The sequence below is a fragment of the Papaver somniferum genome, chromosome 1 (genome assembly GCF_003573695.1).
Source record: "Papaver somniferum cultivar HN1 chromosome 1, ASM357369v1, whole genome shotgun sequence".
Classification (NCBI taxonomy): domain Eukaryota; kingdom Viridiplantae; phylum Streptophyta; class Magnoliopsida; order Ranunculales; family Papaveraceae; genus Papaver; species Papaver somniferum.
In genome coordinates this window covers 74,144,467-74,160,631 of record NC_039358.1, presented here as the reverse complement: position 1 = coordinate 74,160,631, position 16,165 = coordinate 74,144,467, and the positions used below count along the sequence as shown (strand labels likewise).

Genomic DNA, 16,165 nt, shown 5'->3' with positions numbered 1-16,165 from the left:
TTTCTAAACTTTTAAGACATGGACATGCATATTTAGAACTAACTTTGTCATTCTTTGAAAGCTCCAAAGCCCTCTCAGAAGAAGCGTTGTCAAAGTAAAATTTAAGTTTACTAATGTTACAAGCTCGTTAGTCTCCTGAATAATAACTGAAAGCTTTGAGATCAGGATCAAGAGTGACCAAGGGACTAGGTGTAGAAAAATCTAATTGAAAGGATCCATTAATATTTGTCACAACAAGATCATACAGAACAAACAGTAAATAACAAAAACAAATGCAATTTTGTTTTTTTAGGATTAGGGTTTTCAAGCTTCAGGAAAGAATAAAATTTGTGTTATACATGTACCCCTACATGAAATGCTAATACTTGGATTAGCAAACTTTCAATATATAATTACTTTTTCCAGATTTGAGATACATTATTCAAATGATCATATCTCATTGACTGCTAGACCAAATCATGTAAATGGTACCATACTGAAAACTATAAACGATTTTCTAAATCTTTTGAATTTATCTAAAGCTAATTCTATCAAAAAAAATTAATCTCTCGAGCATTTAGTTGTATTGTCATCTGATTTAACATTCAGGTTATCTTAGTTTTTCCATCATTCTACCCACCCGACACTACATCTAATTAATTCATCAAATGAACAAATCAATTTACAAGCTAAACCAAAATTATTGACATCCAGTTTCTATATAGAATGGTTGAGAAGAAAAACAATCAATCTTACTCGAAAATTACACTCTGATGAATAATAAATCAACTAAAAAGAATTTGGATTTAGTTTGATTTTCACTTTCTCCTTTCCCCCAAATCTCATTCTCTATGAGATTTGTGTATGTGCTTTTTTGTTTATACGAAGGAAAAGAATAAAAAAGGTTAGTTTCGATATTTTGGGAAATACATAAAAGGTGTTTGTGCTTGTTTGTTTATATGAAGGAAAATAATAAAAAAAGGTTAATTTCACCATTCTTGGAAGTACATAAAAGATGTAACTTACACATTTGGAGCAATAGTCTAAATAAATGATGGACGTGGTTTAACACCAATCAGTGTATGATACGAATAACCAATAAGATGGTTTCAGAAACGAGTGTATAAAAATGGAGACTCTTATCAATTGTGATAATCTGAGTAAAATGTTTCCATTGGAATTTTCTTTTCTTTGGTCTCTAAATTTTTACCTTTTTTTTCTTTAGTCTTAAATTTTTGAACCTTTGGGCATCGAACATGATCTAAATTGTTGTATTCACGGAAATCACAAAAATAGACAACTCGGTTACATTCACACGTCCATTATAATTAAATTTAGTACTATTCTCTTCGGGTTATGCTTTAAAAAAAATAAAGCACTCTTAGGGAAGGCATGGAAACCAACTCAAGTTGGTACATCTCAATTCTATGGTCACCAATACTCACAAATAAAAAACTATTAATCGATTTACAAATTTTAGAAAAAGTAAAATAATTTGTATTACATCGCAATATGATAATATAAGTTTCTGAAAATTCAAATAATTAGTAAAGGTACAAACTAGTGATGAACACAGAGCTGCGACACTATGAGTGCTGTCAGGGCCGTCTCATAGTTCTCTGAGGCTCTAGGCGGGCTCTAAATTTGGGCTTTTTATATATCGTCAGTAAGCCAGATTTTTTTTATAACCTTTAAAATACGACTTTCCACTGAACAACATTTCATTTTTACCCTCTAATCTATATCTAATATGAAACAAAAAGTTTTTTAAGATCTCAGTTTCTTGGTTTGAAATAATTGACATTTCAAACCGATATTAATTTATTTTTAATAAATTAATTAAAATTAAAGAATTAGTTCATAAAAATGGTCACAAAATGTCCAAAATTTTAATGTATTACTAGTATAACACGCACACGCGATGCGCCTGCCATTCTGATCGGTAATTTTGTTGTTTTCGTGTAGTAATCACAAGTCAAATTCAACACTCAGTCAATGGTCGATAATTTTATTGTTTTCTTTTCCTAGTCTAGACGCTGGTGCCCCGTTCCGGTGAGAAACTGAATTTTTTACTCAATAATTTTTTAGCTTAAAACATCCATTTACACACAATGTATCTTTGATGCACTTTATACGATATACTTTCCAGGATAGGAAAACTTCCTTGCACAAAACATTTGTCAAACTCACATGTTGAGCAACAATATAACCCACCACATCAAAACTGTTTGGTTCCAATACAAAAAAATGCACAACAAATTTGACTGAAATTGAGATCATATATTTGCTATTGTGTAAAAATTCACAGTTCTAATCCATAACCCCGGTTACTCAACATCACCGTGTTCAATTGATTTTCCGGAATAGTTCAAGCCTTTTTGTAGATCCTGATTGACAATGTATTTTTGAGATTCTCATCTTTAAAGCACCAACCATAGCATATAACATTCATTGTTCAGTTTACTTTAAAGAAGCATTTGCAAGAAAATAATATTTTTTCCAACATCAGACCTCATCCATCAAACAACCTGCTACGCAGTTGAGAAAAAATAAGGACCATCTCATAATAAGGGAATTAAACATCTACAAGAAACAATATGACGTCGTTACTAAAGAATAATTAATTCGGCTTGACATAATTAAAGTGTAAGAAAGAACCAAAAGCTTAGAAAAGCCTGAAAATAGCTTGTGTTGACTCAGGATAACAAATGTCTTATACCGCATGATGCACATAATACGATTACCACAAAGAAAATCAGATTGCATCAAGCTAAATAGTAGTTCTAGTTTCTACCTGAATTCGTCTATAATGTTCATATAAGAAAGAAATGCAATCATTTTTGGCTTTTCGAAAAAAATGAAGGTGTGATCATGGACTAACAGATTGGAAGAGAAGAATGCTCAAACGTACGTATCATATATGTAATACATATATGCCATGGCTTCAAAGTTGATTCATTCTCTTCTAGACGCTCACACTACCTCCACTAGAGTACCACTCACTTGTCATCTATAGTTCATCCCTGATTTTCCATAGCGTACTACAAATCCCTTAAGTTTCTTAAGAAATAGAACTCAGTAAGTCAAAATCCCCACCTGGAAAAGAAGTTCATGTTTAATCCATATTCGATTATCAACAAAATTGAAGTTTGTTTATATATACCAGGCTAATAACATGAACTTAAACATCCACAACCCATAACAGGTTGGGTAACTGACGTTTGAAGGCGAGTAGAAGAAACCAAAAGAACTTTATTTCCTATGCAAGGCTATGTTTTATATTGAAATTTGTTCTTGATGGACTCAGAATGATGCTCATTCCAAGTATATTTTCGTTGTGTTCTAATTTATAGTCTTAAAGTATTGTGGAATTCTTGCAAAGGGATTTTATCAACAACGCACGAAAACGTATGTTCTGTAGCATTCATCATGTTAAGCATATTAAGATAAAAGATCATGGCAAAGAAAATTCACGAAAAATCATAGATAATACAGTTAAAGGACTGCCCCACTTAATAACGATATATTATAAGAAGCAACAAAATTGCATTACGGTGAGGCTATTTGTAAATCCCAACCTACCAGCCAAAATCGACAGTCTAATTGAAGCATCATTTCATGGAAACTTTTACATCCGAACCCATTCAAATGTTAATGGTTATATTTCATGAAAACTCACTCAAAATTTCCGTTCAAAAAATTAAAGTCACTAATATTATTGAGTCGAACACAATCCTTACCTCAACCTTGCCTCTTGGCTCTGTAAATCTTATCTAGTGACCATTATTACAAATTGAAGTCGATGTCAACTCAGGTTAGAATGACTAAAAAATGGATGATATAAATGTTAAGGTCTTGTCTTTGAAACAATTTCAGACATAATTAGATTCAAAAGAACCTATCTGATGGAGATTGATGATTCAAAAGAACCTATTTGATATAAATGTTAAGGTCTTGTATTTTGAAATATGTTCAATCCTGTGCTTGATGGAGATTGAATTGGGGGATGATTGGAATTTTGGAATTTGAGTTCACAATTCCAATCGCGAGATGAGGTTTCTTAAACAAATCTGTAATCTGCTCAGTTGTAGATCAATGTGGAGTTTTGATTTTGTAACTACTACTTCCATTGCAAACTTATTCTCTTCTTCCAATCCATATTCTGTGAATGTATAAATGCTACTTCTTCTCTAGATCGATGGGGAATATGTGGATCTGTCAATTACCTAAATCGAAACTCTAATTGATATCCCGTAAAATTAGTGGAGTGATTTGGGAAGAAAGATTTGGGGGAAAAAACTGATAGAAAACACGATTAAGATTGCATATATTTTGTTTCGGTTTGGAACGATTACACATTTACCCTTTATGTGACTGATATCTACAGAAAAGTATGTAGAGAAAACGGATTCCTGTCGGACGTGTGAACAAACTCCTCTTTTCTTTATATTAGTATAAGATAAGATATGTAAAAAAGGAAAAACAACTAAATGATATTGCACTAAGAAAATATATATGTAAAAATATATTCATCAACAAAAACAAAAGTTCATATAATGACACATTATATTTTTCACACACGAGACGAATTTTGACAAATTAAATTAGTAATATTGTGAATAGTAAATGTAATCATATTCTTAGATTTTATATGTAAAAAAACTATTCATACGCAAATAATCAAATGCAAGAGAAAAAAATCATGTTACAAATTTCGCATTTGTAACCTAACTTTTCTAAAGATATAACATTTTTCTTCAAAAATTTGAAAGTGGCGCAATCCGAATATATGTAAATAAAATTGGGGTTTTGCAAATCCTAAATTGAAAACCGCTTTAGACCTTATGAAAATGTAAGAAACTGTTAACTAAACTAATTTTAAGGTGTAAAGAAGAATTTATTATTTGTAATATGGGTAAACACCTATTACCTCGATTTTTTTCTTAAATACGAATAATAAAAAATATGCTTGATAATAGGTAATAGAACAATATCAAAATTCATCGAATCAAACGTAAATATTAATATATATATATATATATATATATTTACAATGTCGTTCAAGAAGGTGTGTTAAAATGAATACTCGGTTGAACCCACATGTCCTGGTATGTCAAGTTTAAAGTTGTCGCAGTTTTTTTCCTATAAGTATTGTAACGAAAAAAATTTTTGATGGCGTACTTGGTACCCTCCTCTTTTCAATGTGTAATGCTAGCAAATAATGTAAAGATTGAAACGGTATTGGTAGTTAGAATGAGTCCAAGGATATGCCGCATTCATTTATGAATGTTGTTGGATTTCTTTGATGACATTACGTAGTTGTTTGACTTTAAATTTTCTTACGTGTCTATTAATTGGAGTCTCCGGACATTGTATAATAGGGTTTGTGTGCATAATGTTGACAGAAGGGGAGAACATGTCCAAATTTCAAAGTTTGTCAAGGTATTCAGAATTCGGCAACAAGCATAGATGAGAACTAAAGAACTTTGCACACTCATATAACTTTTTACAGAAGAATGTTTGCAATACAAACACATTGGATAATCTGCTGAGCAGTGAACGTACATGAGAATTTAGAAAAATCTATATTATTAAAAATTAAAAGAGTGCATTCATAGAATCTTAACTTGTTATAATAATAAAATAATTAGCTTCGGAACACACACATATTAATTGCTCAAATGGCAGTTAACATCTAATTTATCATATTAATTTCTCAAATCCTTGTAGAATTTTATACATCAAAGATCTATCAGGTAAAAGATAGTCTGATCTGGCATCAGGAATCCCAAGTGAAGTCTTCAAATTCGTAACTTAGTTATGTTTCACGAAGAAACCTAAGTCTGACTATATCCACAACTAGTATACATCATGTACGTATTGGGATTCTACTTTGCAGAGAGTCCTCTATTTATAATAATGAAACATGCTAGATTGATTGAGGTTCAAGCAATTGTTTCTTGTGATCAAATCAAGCTCGTGAACTAATTTTCATGCTCAAGAGTTACTTTAATCCCAAGCAAACTAAATTTCTCAACATAGACTACTTCGAAAGAATGGAAACCATGTAAGCATGTGAGAAGTTTTCCTTGTAATACAAAGAAGAATATGCACCCGTATATTTTTTTCGATTAAAGAAGTGTGCATAAAAGTTAGCTCACGAATAACCAAGTATGGTCCGTGAACCGTCAAACTATGTTGTAGTTCAGTGAGACCCAAAAACATACCACTTCACGAACTAACAAAGTGGTTCCCGTACTCAATATGTTTGAAATGTCTAGGAACATAACCAAAAGTACATAGTTAGTGAACTGAAAAAATTAGTTCAAGAACACAAGAGTAAATTTCAAAAAATATACGGAACACCTCAGAATTGTATAATTCACAATCTAAAAAATCATTTCGTAAACATTTGTGTACATTGGAGTTCAATAACATCAAAAAAAAGTTCATAGTTCGCGAATTTAAAAAATAAATTTGTGATTTTACATGCAAAGTTTTTTGAACAATAAAACAACCTCAAAAGTGATCAGACCTATGAATATCCAATACTTGAGTTGATGTCTTCTTCTTTGCAATTCATCATATATTAAAGCCATACGACATGGTCTTAGAAGATAGAATGGTAGAAATAATGAGTAAATATAATAGTCAGTTTTCACATACCTTTTTTAATGAATTTCTCGCATATGTCGTCATTGTTTTTCCATTTTCAATCTTCGAGGGTATTCAGTGATTCTGATACTTAACTATCATGCTTTAATCTAGGGAGAGTCTGAATTTAGTATACTATAAATCAAGATATAGTTTTGGTCATCTAACATCAACAACAAGCTTGACATACCAATACTTTTGGGTTCAACCGAGCAATGCTCTAACAAGGATCTTGATTCCAAAGAGTTCATACTTGATGTTTTGGTCTTTCCGGTTTGATGATTTTTGTTGCACTATAATTTTTCCATTAATAGTAACATCAAACTTATAGTGGATTTTTTCTCCAAAAATTCCCCAACTACCACGATCGTAGAAATGACACAACCTCTAGGAACGATTTTAGTAGAAGAAACATGGGCCATGCTTATGGTAGTCAGAAAAACAACAAAAAAACAATGGAAACAAGTTTGCTTATAGTCTAACTCACAAAACCTCGTTCATTTCACTCCACAATCCGGTCGAGACACTATCGTACCTACGAAATATGATCGACAAAATCAGAGGCCTGTTGCAGTCCATTTTGTATCATGCAGTCCACCACATTTATAGAGAGGCCAACCAGAGGGATGATGCACTAGGAAACCGGCAGACATAAGTAAGCAGAGATTTTTTGAAAATAATTTTTGGGAATTCGTAGACCCTCCTTTTTAAGATTATAACATGCCCACGCGTAATATATTTTTAGTTTAAATCAATATAACATATTTCAAAAGAAAGAGGAGGGATTGGATCAAAATTAAAACTTTTTCTAGTGACAATATTGATATTCATCAAATTTTATATGAATTTAGTTGATATTCATCAAATTTTATATGAATTTAGTCGAAAGAAGACATCTAAATTAGTTTTAAAAAGACTATTTAAGGCATTGATGTTCTTACGTAAAAGTGTGCAAAAGTAGATAGCTATATGAAATTGGAAAGCAGTACTTACAGAACAAACAACATTTTAATGCTTAAAAAAAGAAGAATAGACAGTAAGAAAAATTAAAATTTTGGGCCCAACAATGGGAGGCTCTAGGCAATAGCCTAGCAGGCCTGGCCTATAAGACGGCTCTGAGTGCTGTTGCTGCAGCAATCGCGAACATGCCAGGCAAACTTGCAGACAAAGAGGTCGACCCACTTGACGATGGTGCTTCCGTTGGTGCTTCCGTTGGTGCTGGCGGTAGTTCATGAACCACAACAGTGAGTTTCATACCTTGCCAACAAAAACCTCCGCCACTGATGAAATAATAGGGTCTTGAATGATTAAGTTGGTAGACGTCGCGTCCTCCTCCTTTCGATATATTATAAAGAGGATGGTCTGTTGAACATGATTCATAATCTGTCTTGTTCACTTCAAACACGCTGTACAGCTGCCTATTGATCCTTGGTTCATCAAATCCCCAATCTATAAAAAAAAGTTCCAAAAATCTTAGTATCATGAAAGAAAAGATGCGTATATAGGAAAGATTAGAAATCTAGGGTTTCATCAAGATTACTTACAAAGCCAATCACCAACATAGAATTGTTCATGGCTAGCCCAATCTGATGTATAGTTCATCTTATTTGGTGCCCAACCATTATATTTAGTCCCCCCGACATCGTGTTTAAGTGCTTCAGAGGGTATCATCAACAACGAAACAATAACAAGTGTTGTTATCGCCGATCTTCTCATCAAACTCTCCATGGCTGCTAATTATACGACTCTACAGTTGCTTACCCTAGCATATGCATATATATAGACAATTATATATTGACCGCCTTCCATATATATACTAAACCGCACATACAAGCAAAAGAGTTAACAAAAATATGAAATAAACCCCACTCTCAAAATTTGAACACGAAGGTTCGTCTTCCTTTCACCGTTTCTTTCTTCTTTTTTTCTGATTTTTGCCACTCTAAGATTTGATTCTAAAACTCATATTTGACGTGTGAATATCTTTAGGAATAATTAATGGAGAGGTTTGGGGTTTTAATGGAATTAAATAATGCGGCTATTAGGTGTTGTTTATACGTTGATTGATTCATAACGGTGGTGAAAGGAAATCAGAAAACTACGTTTTTTTTTCTTCTTTTGTGAAACAGCGGCATACCCCCTGGCTCGGGATCGTTATTGCCAAAAGCCCCTGTTCCTTCACAGTTTGCGAAAAGCCTACACGGCTACACCCCCGAGTAAACCCGGCCATATTACCATTCACGGAGACAGAGCCGCTTTAGGGGCCAGGCCAGCTAGGCTGTTGCCTAGAGCCTCACACTGTTAGTATCCCAATGTATTGCAGATAGTAAGAAATGAAATTGGCTCCGAGTTGATTAATCTGATGGTTTCGGACTGATCCATTCAGGGACCTGCCACTGTTGAGAAATGTTGTGGATTTTCAAAGCAATTGTTTGATGCTTGTCATGTAAGGGTAATTTCTCTCTCCCGCAAAATATATTGTGTCTTTTACTTTTCTATAACATATCTTTTACCTTCTGATTTTGGTATGCCTATCCGGTCAAGGTTTGGCTACTTTTTTAGGATCGTTGTTTTATATCGCATGACCCGTAAATTTAAATAGTTGGAACTACATCACCCAAGTAGCAATGATGATAAAGAGTCTATGATGAGGAATCTTTCTCCTTTATGTGGAGAGTCTAAACTGGTGTACAAACTGGTGCACTAGTTTATTTCCTATGAGAAGTAGCCTGTTTGTGGGTAAGAATGCTTGATTTCATCCATATTATGGATATGAATGAGCAGTTTCATGCATGTTTTATAGGTGTGTACAAAGTAGTACATGTGTAAATAATGGGTCCACAAGCTTATGCTTGGTATCATTATATAGACTTGTCATGCTTTTGATCGGATAATACTATTATAATCTGTTTCCACTTTTGTTCACAGCGAACGTGCCAAAGAATTGGTGAGCTTCCACGTCTATCCTGACATGAATGTTTTACCACACTGACAAAGAGAGGTATGTTTTATAATTCTAATATGCTGGTCTCCTTGGTCTGATCTTAGTTCAGTCTTACATAATGCTCAGAAGAATTATATTGTGTAAGCCTAGTGTTCTTCAAAATGCAATAAAAGATGCCTTATTATAACAGTGCATGGTTTGTAGAGTTGCCGATTTAGCTTGAGAGTGTCTCTTGGAAGTTAGGTTTCCATCCTTCTATAAGTGTAGATATTGGTCCACCTGGAGTACAAGTGTACATATTGGTACGTTGTTCGTATCACTGAGATACCTTAATGGGAAAACTAGGCCAATTCACAGAATCTAGAGGAAACACATCTTGACATAAGCTAGGTTTAGCTGTTTAGACTCACTAGATCATAATGTAAAAGAGATTGATTGGGTTGAGTATGTAGATGATAGCCAAATGGCTGGATTTGTTACTAAAGGGAAAGGTATAAAGTGACTGCTAGTTTAAGAAATGAAGGGTCTGAGCGCTGTGGTGTTGAAGGATAGATTCATTATTCTTTGGAAAGTTAAATGGGAGGCTGTTTTTTTTTTTTTTTTTCGAGAACTTAACATTATGTTTTCGAGAACTTAACAAATCTGGTTCTTAATACAACCCAAGCAATGATGCTCGCATTGTTAGATGTATAGGGTTAGTCCATCCCGAGTTAACTAGGTACAATTTAGTCCAAAAAATGTTTAAAATATGGAAAAATACACATATAACCTTCCTGATTTACAATTTAGTCCAAAGTGACTTATGATGATGTCAACAATTTTAAATAATATAAAAATAATTAAAAAACAATTTATCTTTTGAACCGTTTGTCCAAAATTCGCAAACTTTATATATTCGGAAAGCTCTTTCCGAGATCTACAAAAAGAATACCCATATGCCTATATAATTTTTATTTTTTAAAAATCTTAGTTTACATTCTACAAAGATCCATAAAATCCAAACACAAGACAAAGTGCACCAGTTTGTACACCACATACAGAAGTATAAAGCTGGTTTCATGATGACAACTTATTAAAAAGCATTGAACTTTTCTAGGATATTGAATGAGCTAAGTCAACTGGTACAGTTGCAGTCATATCTTCCAAGTTAAAATGACCATCTTCTAATTGAGAGATTACACCCATAATCCATCTCCTCCCCGTCTGTCCAATCAGAGATTGAATTGGAGAAATCTGCAACACATTAATATCATTATCATTGCGATAACCACTTATTTGTGCTTCTAACACATGTCCTTTCAGCTGTATCGTGAGATACATCTTCCCCTATACATCTAACAATGCAAGCATCATTGCTTGGGTTGTATTAAGAACTAGATTTGTTAAGTTCTCGAAAACATATCTGCAAGAAATCAGAAAGGAAAAAAACCAGCCTCCCATTTAACTTTCCAAAGAAGAATGAATCCATCCTTCAACACCACATCGCTCAGACCCTTCATTTTTAAAACTAGCAGTCACTTTATACCTTTCCCTTTTGTAACAAATCCAGCTATTTGGCTATCATCTACACACTCAACCCAATCAATCTCTTTTACATTATGATCTAGTGATTCTAAACGGCTAAACCTAGCTTATGTCAAGATGTGTTTCCTCTAGATTCTGTGAATTGGCCTAGTTTTCCCATTAAGGTATCTCAGTGATACGAACAACATACCAATATGTACACTTGTACTCCAGGTGGACCAATATGTACACTTATAGAAGGATGGAAACCTAACTTCCAAGAGACACTCTCAAGATAAATCGGCAACTCTACAAACCATGCACTGTTATAATAAGGCATCTTTTATTGCATTTTGAAGAACACTAGGCTGACACAATATCATTCTTCTGAGCATTATGTAAGACTGAACTAAGATCAGACCAAGGAGACCAGCATATTAGAATTATAAAACATACCTCTCTTTGTCAGTGTGGTAAAACATTCATGTCAGGATAGACGTGGAAGCTCACCAATTCTTTGGCACGTTCGCTGTGAACAAAAGTGGAAACAGATTATAATAGTATTATCTGATCAAAAGCATGACAAGTCTATATAATGATACCAAGCATAAGCTTGTGGACCCATTATTTACACATGTACTACTTTGTACACACCTATAAAACATGCATGAAACTGCTCATTCATACCCATAATATGGATGAAATCAAGCATTCTTACCCACAAACAGGCTACTTCTCATAGGAAATAAACTAGTGCACCAGTTTGTACACCAGTTTAGACTCTCCACATAAAGGAGAAAGATTCCTCATCATAGACTCCTTATCATCATTGCTACTTGGGTGATGTAGTTCCAACTATTTAAATTTACGGGTCATGCGATATAAAACAACGATCCTAAAAAAGTAGCCAAACCTTGACCGGATAGGCATACCAAAATCAGAAGGTAAAAGATACGTTATAGAAAAGTAAAAGACACAATATATTTTGCGGGAGAGAGAAATTACCCTTACATGACAAGCATCAAACAATTGCTTTGAAAACCACAACATTTCTCAACAGTGGCAGGTCCCTGAATGGATCAGTCCGAAAACCATCAGATTAATCAACTCGGAGCCAATTTCATTTCTTACTATCTGCAATATTGGGATACTAAAAATATAATTACCATCTCTGTAAAGCTTGAGAAAGACTCTTGTTAAGCGCATGTAGAACTGATCTCCCTAAGAGCCTTTCTCAAGCTTTCAAGAGATTGCAAGCATTAATGCTAGACAGAACAGTTGAGTTGCTTATTCTTCTCGATCATCTTTTAGTAGTACATGTCCCATAAAACACGGACATCACTTATCCATTCTACAGTTACACTAAATTGTGCTACAATCAAACAATCAAAATTTATTTATTTTCAATACCAAACCAGTTCAGTTAAAAGTATTTAAAAGAAAAAAATTCCATAACAACCCCCTTGAATGTCATAATTAAGTCCGAATGAAAATACTAGTTTCATAGTTTCTGGTACATAATCAATGCAGAAACAAAGTGCACGGCTTACAACTAGTATGATAAAACTGGTGCACTAATGAGTACACTGCGTAAAACTGGTGTACAAATAAGTACACCTCATATAGTGAAGTAAAACTGGTTTACCTTGTCGCTTGAATTCCTAAGAAATTTCGAGAGAGAGCGAAAGAGAGAAAGAAAAAGATAACCGAGTGAAATGGGAATGAAATTTCGAGATTTGTTTTAATATTGGGCCCGTAAAAGCTAAGTTGGGCACAAAAAGGTCGGCTTGAAGTAACTACTGAAAATGTACAATTAAATGTTTCGAGTGATAAATGTGCTAAAATGGTCAATTTAGAGATAATCATAATACCTGTTTTTCTTTCGGCGCTTTTCCTTGTCAGCAGATTCACCATTTACTTTTTGCTCACTCTCAGCTTGCCAAATCTCATCTTCCTCACGAATCGAATGAGCTCCTCTTGCCTCTTCAAAGTAAGAACTTCTTGATATGCTACTTCAATTCTATTACTGTAAAAGGAAATAAAAGAGTGGGTGGGTGATAGTATCCTTATTAAAGCAAGGTACATAACGATCAAGAGGTGTACACCTATGTACACACTAAACATCAACATGTGTACAATTGTGTACACAATTATTTACATACAGTAAAAGAAAAAAAAAACTAACTTTTATTGACAGAAGTGCCCTGAATCTGAGTTTTGATGACTTTAACTTCAACATTCAAACTCCTAGTAGCCAACTCAGCAACAATGGTAGACTTGGTTTCGTGACTGAACTCATTCCTAGTCAAGTCGAAAGAGTAAATTTGACTCACAAATAACCATTTAAACAAACCTAAGATTATCTTTCTCAGTTTACAGCTAGCTCCCTGAAAAACAGATCATACAAAATTTAAGAACCTGAAACAATAACATTTTAACAAACAATAGGTGTATAATTATCTGCACGTTAACTAGGTGTACAACTATGTGCACATTAACAATCAACATGTGTACAATAATGTACACATTAAGAAAAAACATGTGTATAATTATGTACACATTAACAATCAACATTAACTCCTTATATTCCATGTTTTCTGAATCCTCTTATCAGAATTGATGAGTACATAATTATTCCATTCATTATGCCCACACTGCAAAGAAACAAGATTACCAACCGATCATTTTTATCTGGCCTTCCAATACTCAAACCAATTCAGGAAGTAAGTCGATACAAACTTATGGACAACACAACAATATGAGAGTTCTCAAATAAGTCGTTGCAAAACTATTTAAAGAGTGCAGATGACACAAACACACTACTGCAGAATGATTTGTCGTCCTTTAGGTGTACTCATTCTCATAAATCAAATGCATTCCTTTACATGTAACCTTACCATCTCTGGGTATCGCTATCAAGCTAATCATTAACAAATATGATTTCTCAAATATGGGTGAAAATTCCAATTTCCATGCATATATGTTGGTTACACAGTTTTGATAAATACCTCTTTGAAAGTGACACCTACGGACTTGAAAAACATCACAATAAGATTCTACATAAAGTTTACTTGTTTAGAGATGACCTAAGTCCTGAATTTTTATATGGATGATCCCATCATCATCTCACAATACAGTTAATTCTTATGTGTGCGTACTCTATATATTAGAAAGTGCAGTCTGTTTAAATCATTGGGTATTCTTCGGTTAATTTCTTGCTTCTTTCATACAGAGTGTAGAGGTAAGTGTTTGAGCTACCTCGAGTATAATAATGTAGAAACTCAACCGACAGAAAAATGGACGACAACAAACATACGGTAAGTAAAGTGCTTGTAGGTTTTCATATTAAGAGGCATAAATGGAATGGGTTTACATTATAATGGTAACTCATACAACATTTAAGTTCCAAATTAGATATCTACGCAACTTCGTGACTACGTATGAGAGGATAGTAAAAATGAAATTCAATCTTGGTTTAGAAAGAGCGAACATACCTGAGCAGCTTTTCATTAATATGTCATCGCAGAAACAAGCTAAACAAATTTTATTAATATCATGGGTGTATAAGTAAGTTAAACAAATGATCAGCACAATTAAAAGTGAATTACTACTCTTAAAAGGAAGCCACAAGGTATAAATTTTTGCAGTGGGACTAGGATTTGCAGTTACACAACTACATTTAATTAACTGGAGTTTTCAAAGAGTATCTAAGCATACATTGATTAATGGTTTATAGACTCTATCTATACTGTATTTCTTTTTCAAGTCGTTTTCTCTCTGCTGCCTTGCGTGGATGTATAAGGTGCATGGTGGGGTCTTAAATTCTCTCTAATACACTCTGAATCATTGCCTTCTATATGGCGTAAGCTTGATTCCTGATAGTGCAAGCAAAGCAAACCAAAGCAAGCACCCAACTTTTCCCCCCTCTCTCCCTCTCCCTCTTTCTCCTCTTTGTCTGTAAAAATATGCTTTCCGGACGATACATAATAGTAGATACAATGGAAACCCACTAAAGGAAACTAGTGGTATGAACTATGAACCACAGACAAACAAATCGACGTTAAATTAGACTAAGCAATCAAACTCCCAACCAAAATTAATGTTACGATCATAAACTATCTAATAACATGGACATACATAAAAGTTCCTGTAAAATATACAGATCCTAAGATCCGGTCTAACAAAACAATAAAGAAAAATCCAAGTTTCCAAATAGAAAAGGAAATTGATTATATACGGTTGATATTTACCTAGTAATTCTATTAATGGCCTTATCTGTTGTACGAATCTCCATCGGTTGTAAATTAGGACATGAAAATGCTGTGCAAGCAAACGTCGTTGAATCAACATCACTGCATCAAAAAACAAAACCTTCGATTGAAGAGAAACCGTATACAAGAACCAGACATGACTGCTCTTCAATTTATTTACCTAAACACAGAAATAAAAGTTGAACTTCAATCAGTGATTACAGTTTAGTTAAGAAATACTAAAATTTAAGGAAAATAAGGTTTACTCATACCAGAGAGGAAGGAATTGTTTCCGAGTTCATCAATGAAATTGAAAAATGAATCCCAGCATAGAAACTCATTGAGAGACTAAGGGTTTGCAGCTGAGAAGAAACGATTTAATCCAACGAATCTCTTCCAAATCTATCTCGTTCTCTCTCTATCGCTCTCGATCTCTCTCCGAATCTCTCCTCAAATCTGAGATCTATAATCAATTCAAAACGTTTATTACTCTGAAGGGTAATTTTGGTAGTGGGAAAATTCGGGAAATTATGAATCGACCAGAGTTTGGATTAACTCGTTTAAAATCTGGACTAAACTGTCTAGGGCGGGTGAATTTTGGATCAGAGAGTACTGGGCTCGAAGGGACAGGACTAGAACGTCCAAAGCCCAGGAAAAAAGCGATTAATCGTTAATTTATACATATTTCAAATTTTCATACGGTCTATTCTGTTTTTCTTTTTCAATTGTTTGTTGTGTAAACCGCCTACTGCTTTCCGATTCCATCAAGCTATCTATTTTTGCATACTTTTATGTAAGAACACATCAGAGTTTAATGTATTAAGCAGTCTTCTTG

General features: G+C 33.7%; 1 protein-coding gene and 1 long non-coding RNA gene across 7 annotated transcripts; both read right to left on the bottom strand.

The window, feature by feature from the left end:
• Positions 1-7,573: 7,573 nt before the first annotated feature.
• LOC113330417 (lamin-like protein) lies at positions 7,574-8,367 on the bottom strand. The gene is made up of 2 exons (XM_026577237.1): positions 8,178-8,367; positions 7,574-8,082 (listed from the first exon to the last, which is right to left on the bottom strand). Exons 1-2 carry the CDS (start codon positions 8,359-8,361, stop codon positions 7,736-7,738), a joined length of 531 nt encoding a protein of 176 aa, XP_026433022.1. The 5' UTR covers positions 8,362-8,367; the 3' UTR covers positions 7,574-7,735.
• Positions 8,368-10,505: 2,138 nt separating this feature from the next.
• On the bottom strand, positions 10,506-15,808 carry LOC113290872. 6 transcript variants are annotated; one of them, XR_003331599.1, is made up of 7 exons: positions 15,603-15,808; positions 15,331-15,511; positions 13,266-13,734; positions 12,952-13,106; positions 12,086-12,150; positions 11,537-11,609; positions 10,506-10,810 (listed from the first exon to the last, which is right to left on the bottom strand). It is a non-coding gene; the product is annotated as an uncharacterized LOC113290872 (long non-coding RNA). The 6 variants fall into 6 exon arrangements; XR_003331600.1 differs by having other exon boundaries at positions 13,266-13,467; XR_003331603.1 differs by having other exon boundaries at positions 13,434-13,467.
• Between the last annotated feature and the right edge of the window lie 357 nt (positions 15,809-16,165).

What these genes read in the sequence shown, in the direction of transcription:
- LOC113330417 (XM_026577237.1), bottom strand. Translation starts at nt 8,361, where the DNA reads ATGGAGAGTTTGATGAGAAGATCGGCGATAACAACACTTGTTATTGTT. An exon ending in CTATGTTGGTGATTGGCTTT is followed by an intron (nt 8,083 to 8,177) that starts GTAAGTAATCTT and finishes TTTTTTTTATAG; the next exon opens with ATTGGGGATTTGATGAACCA.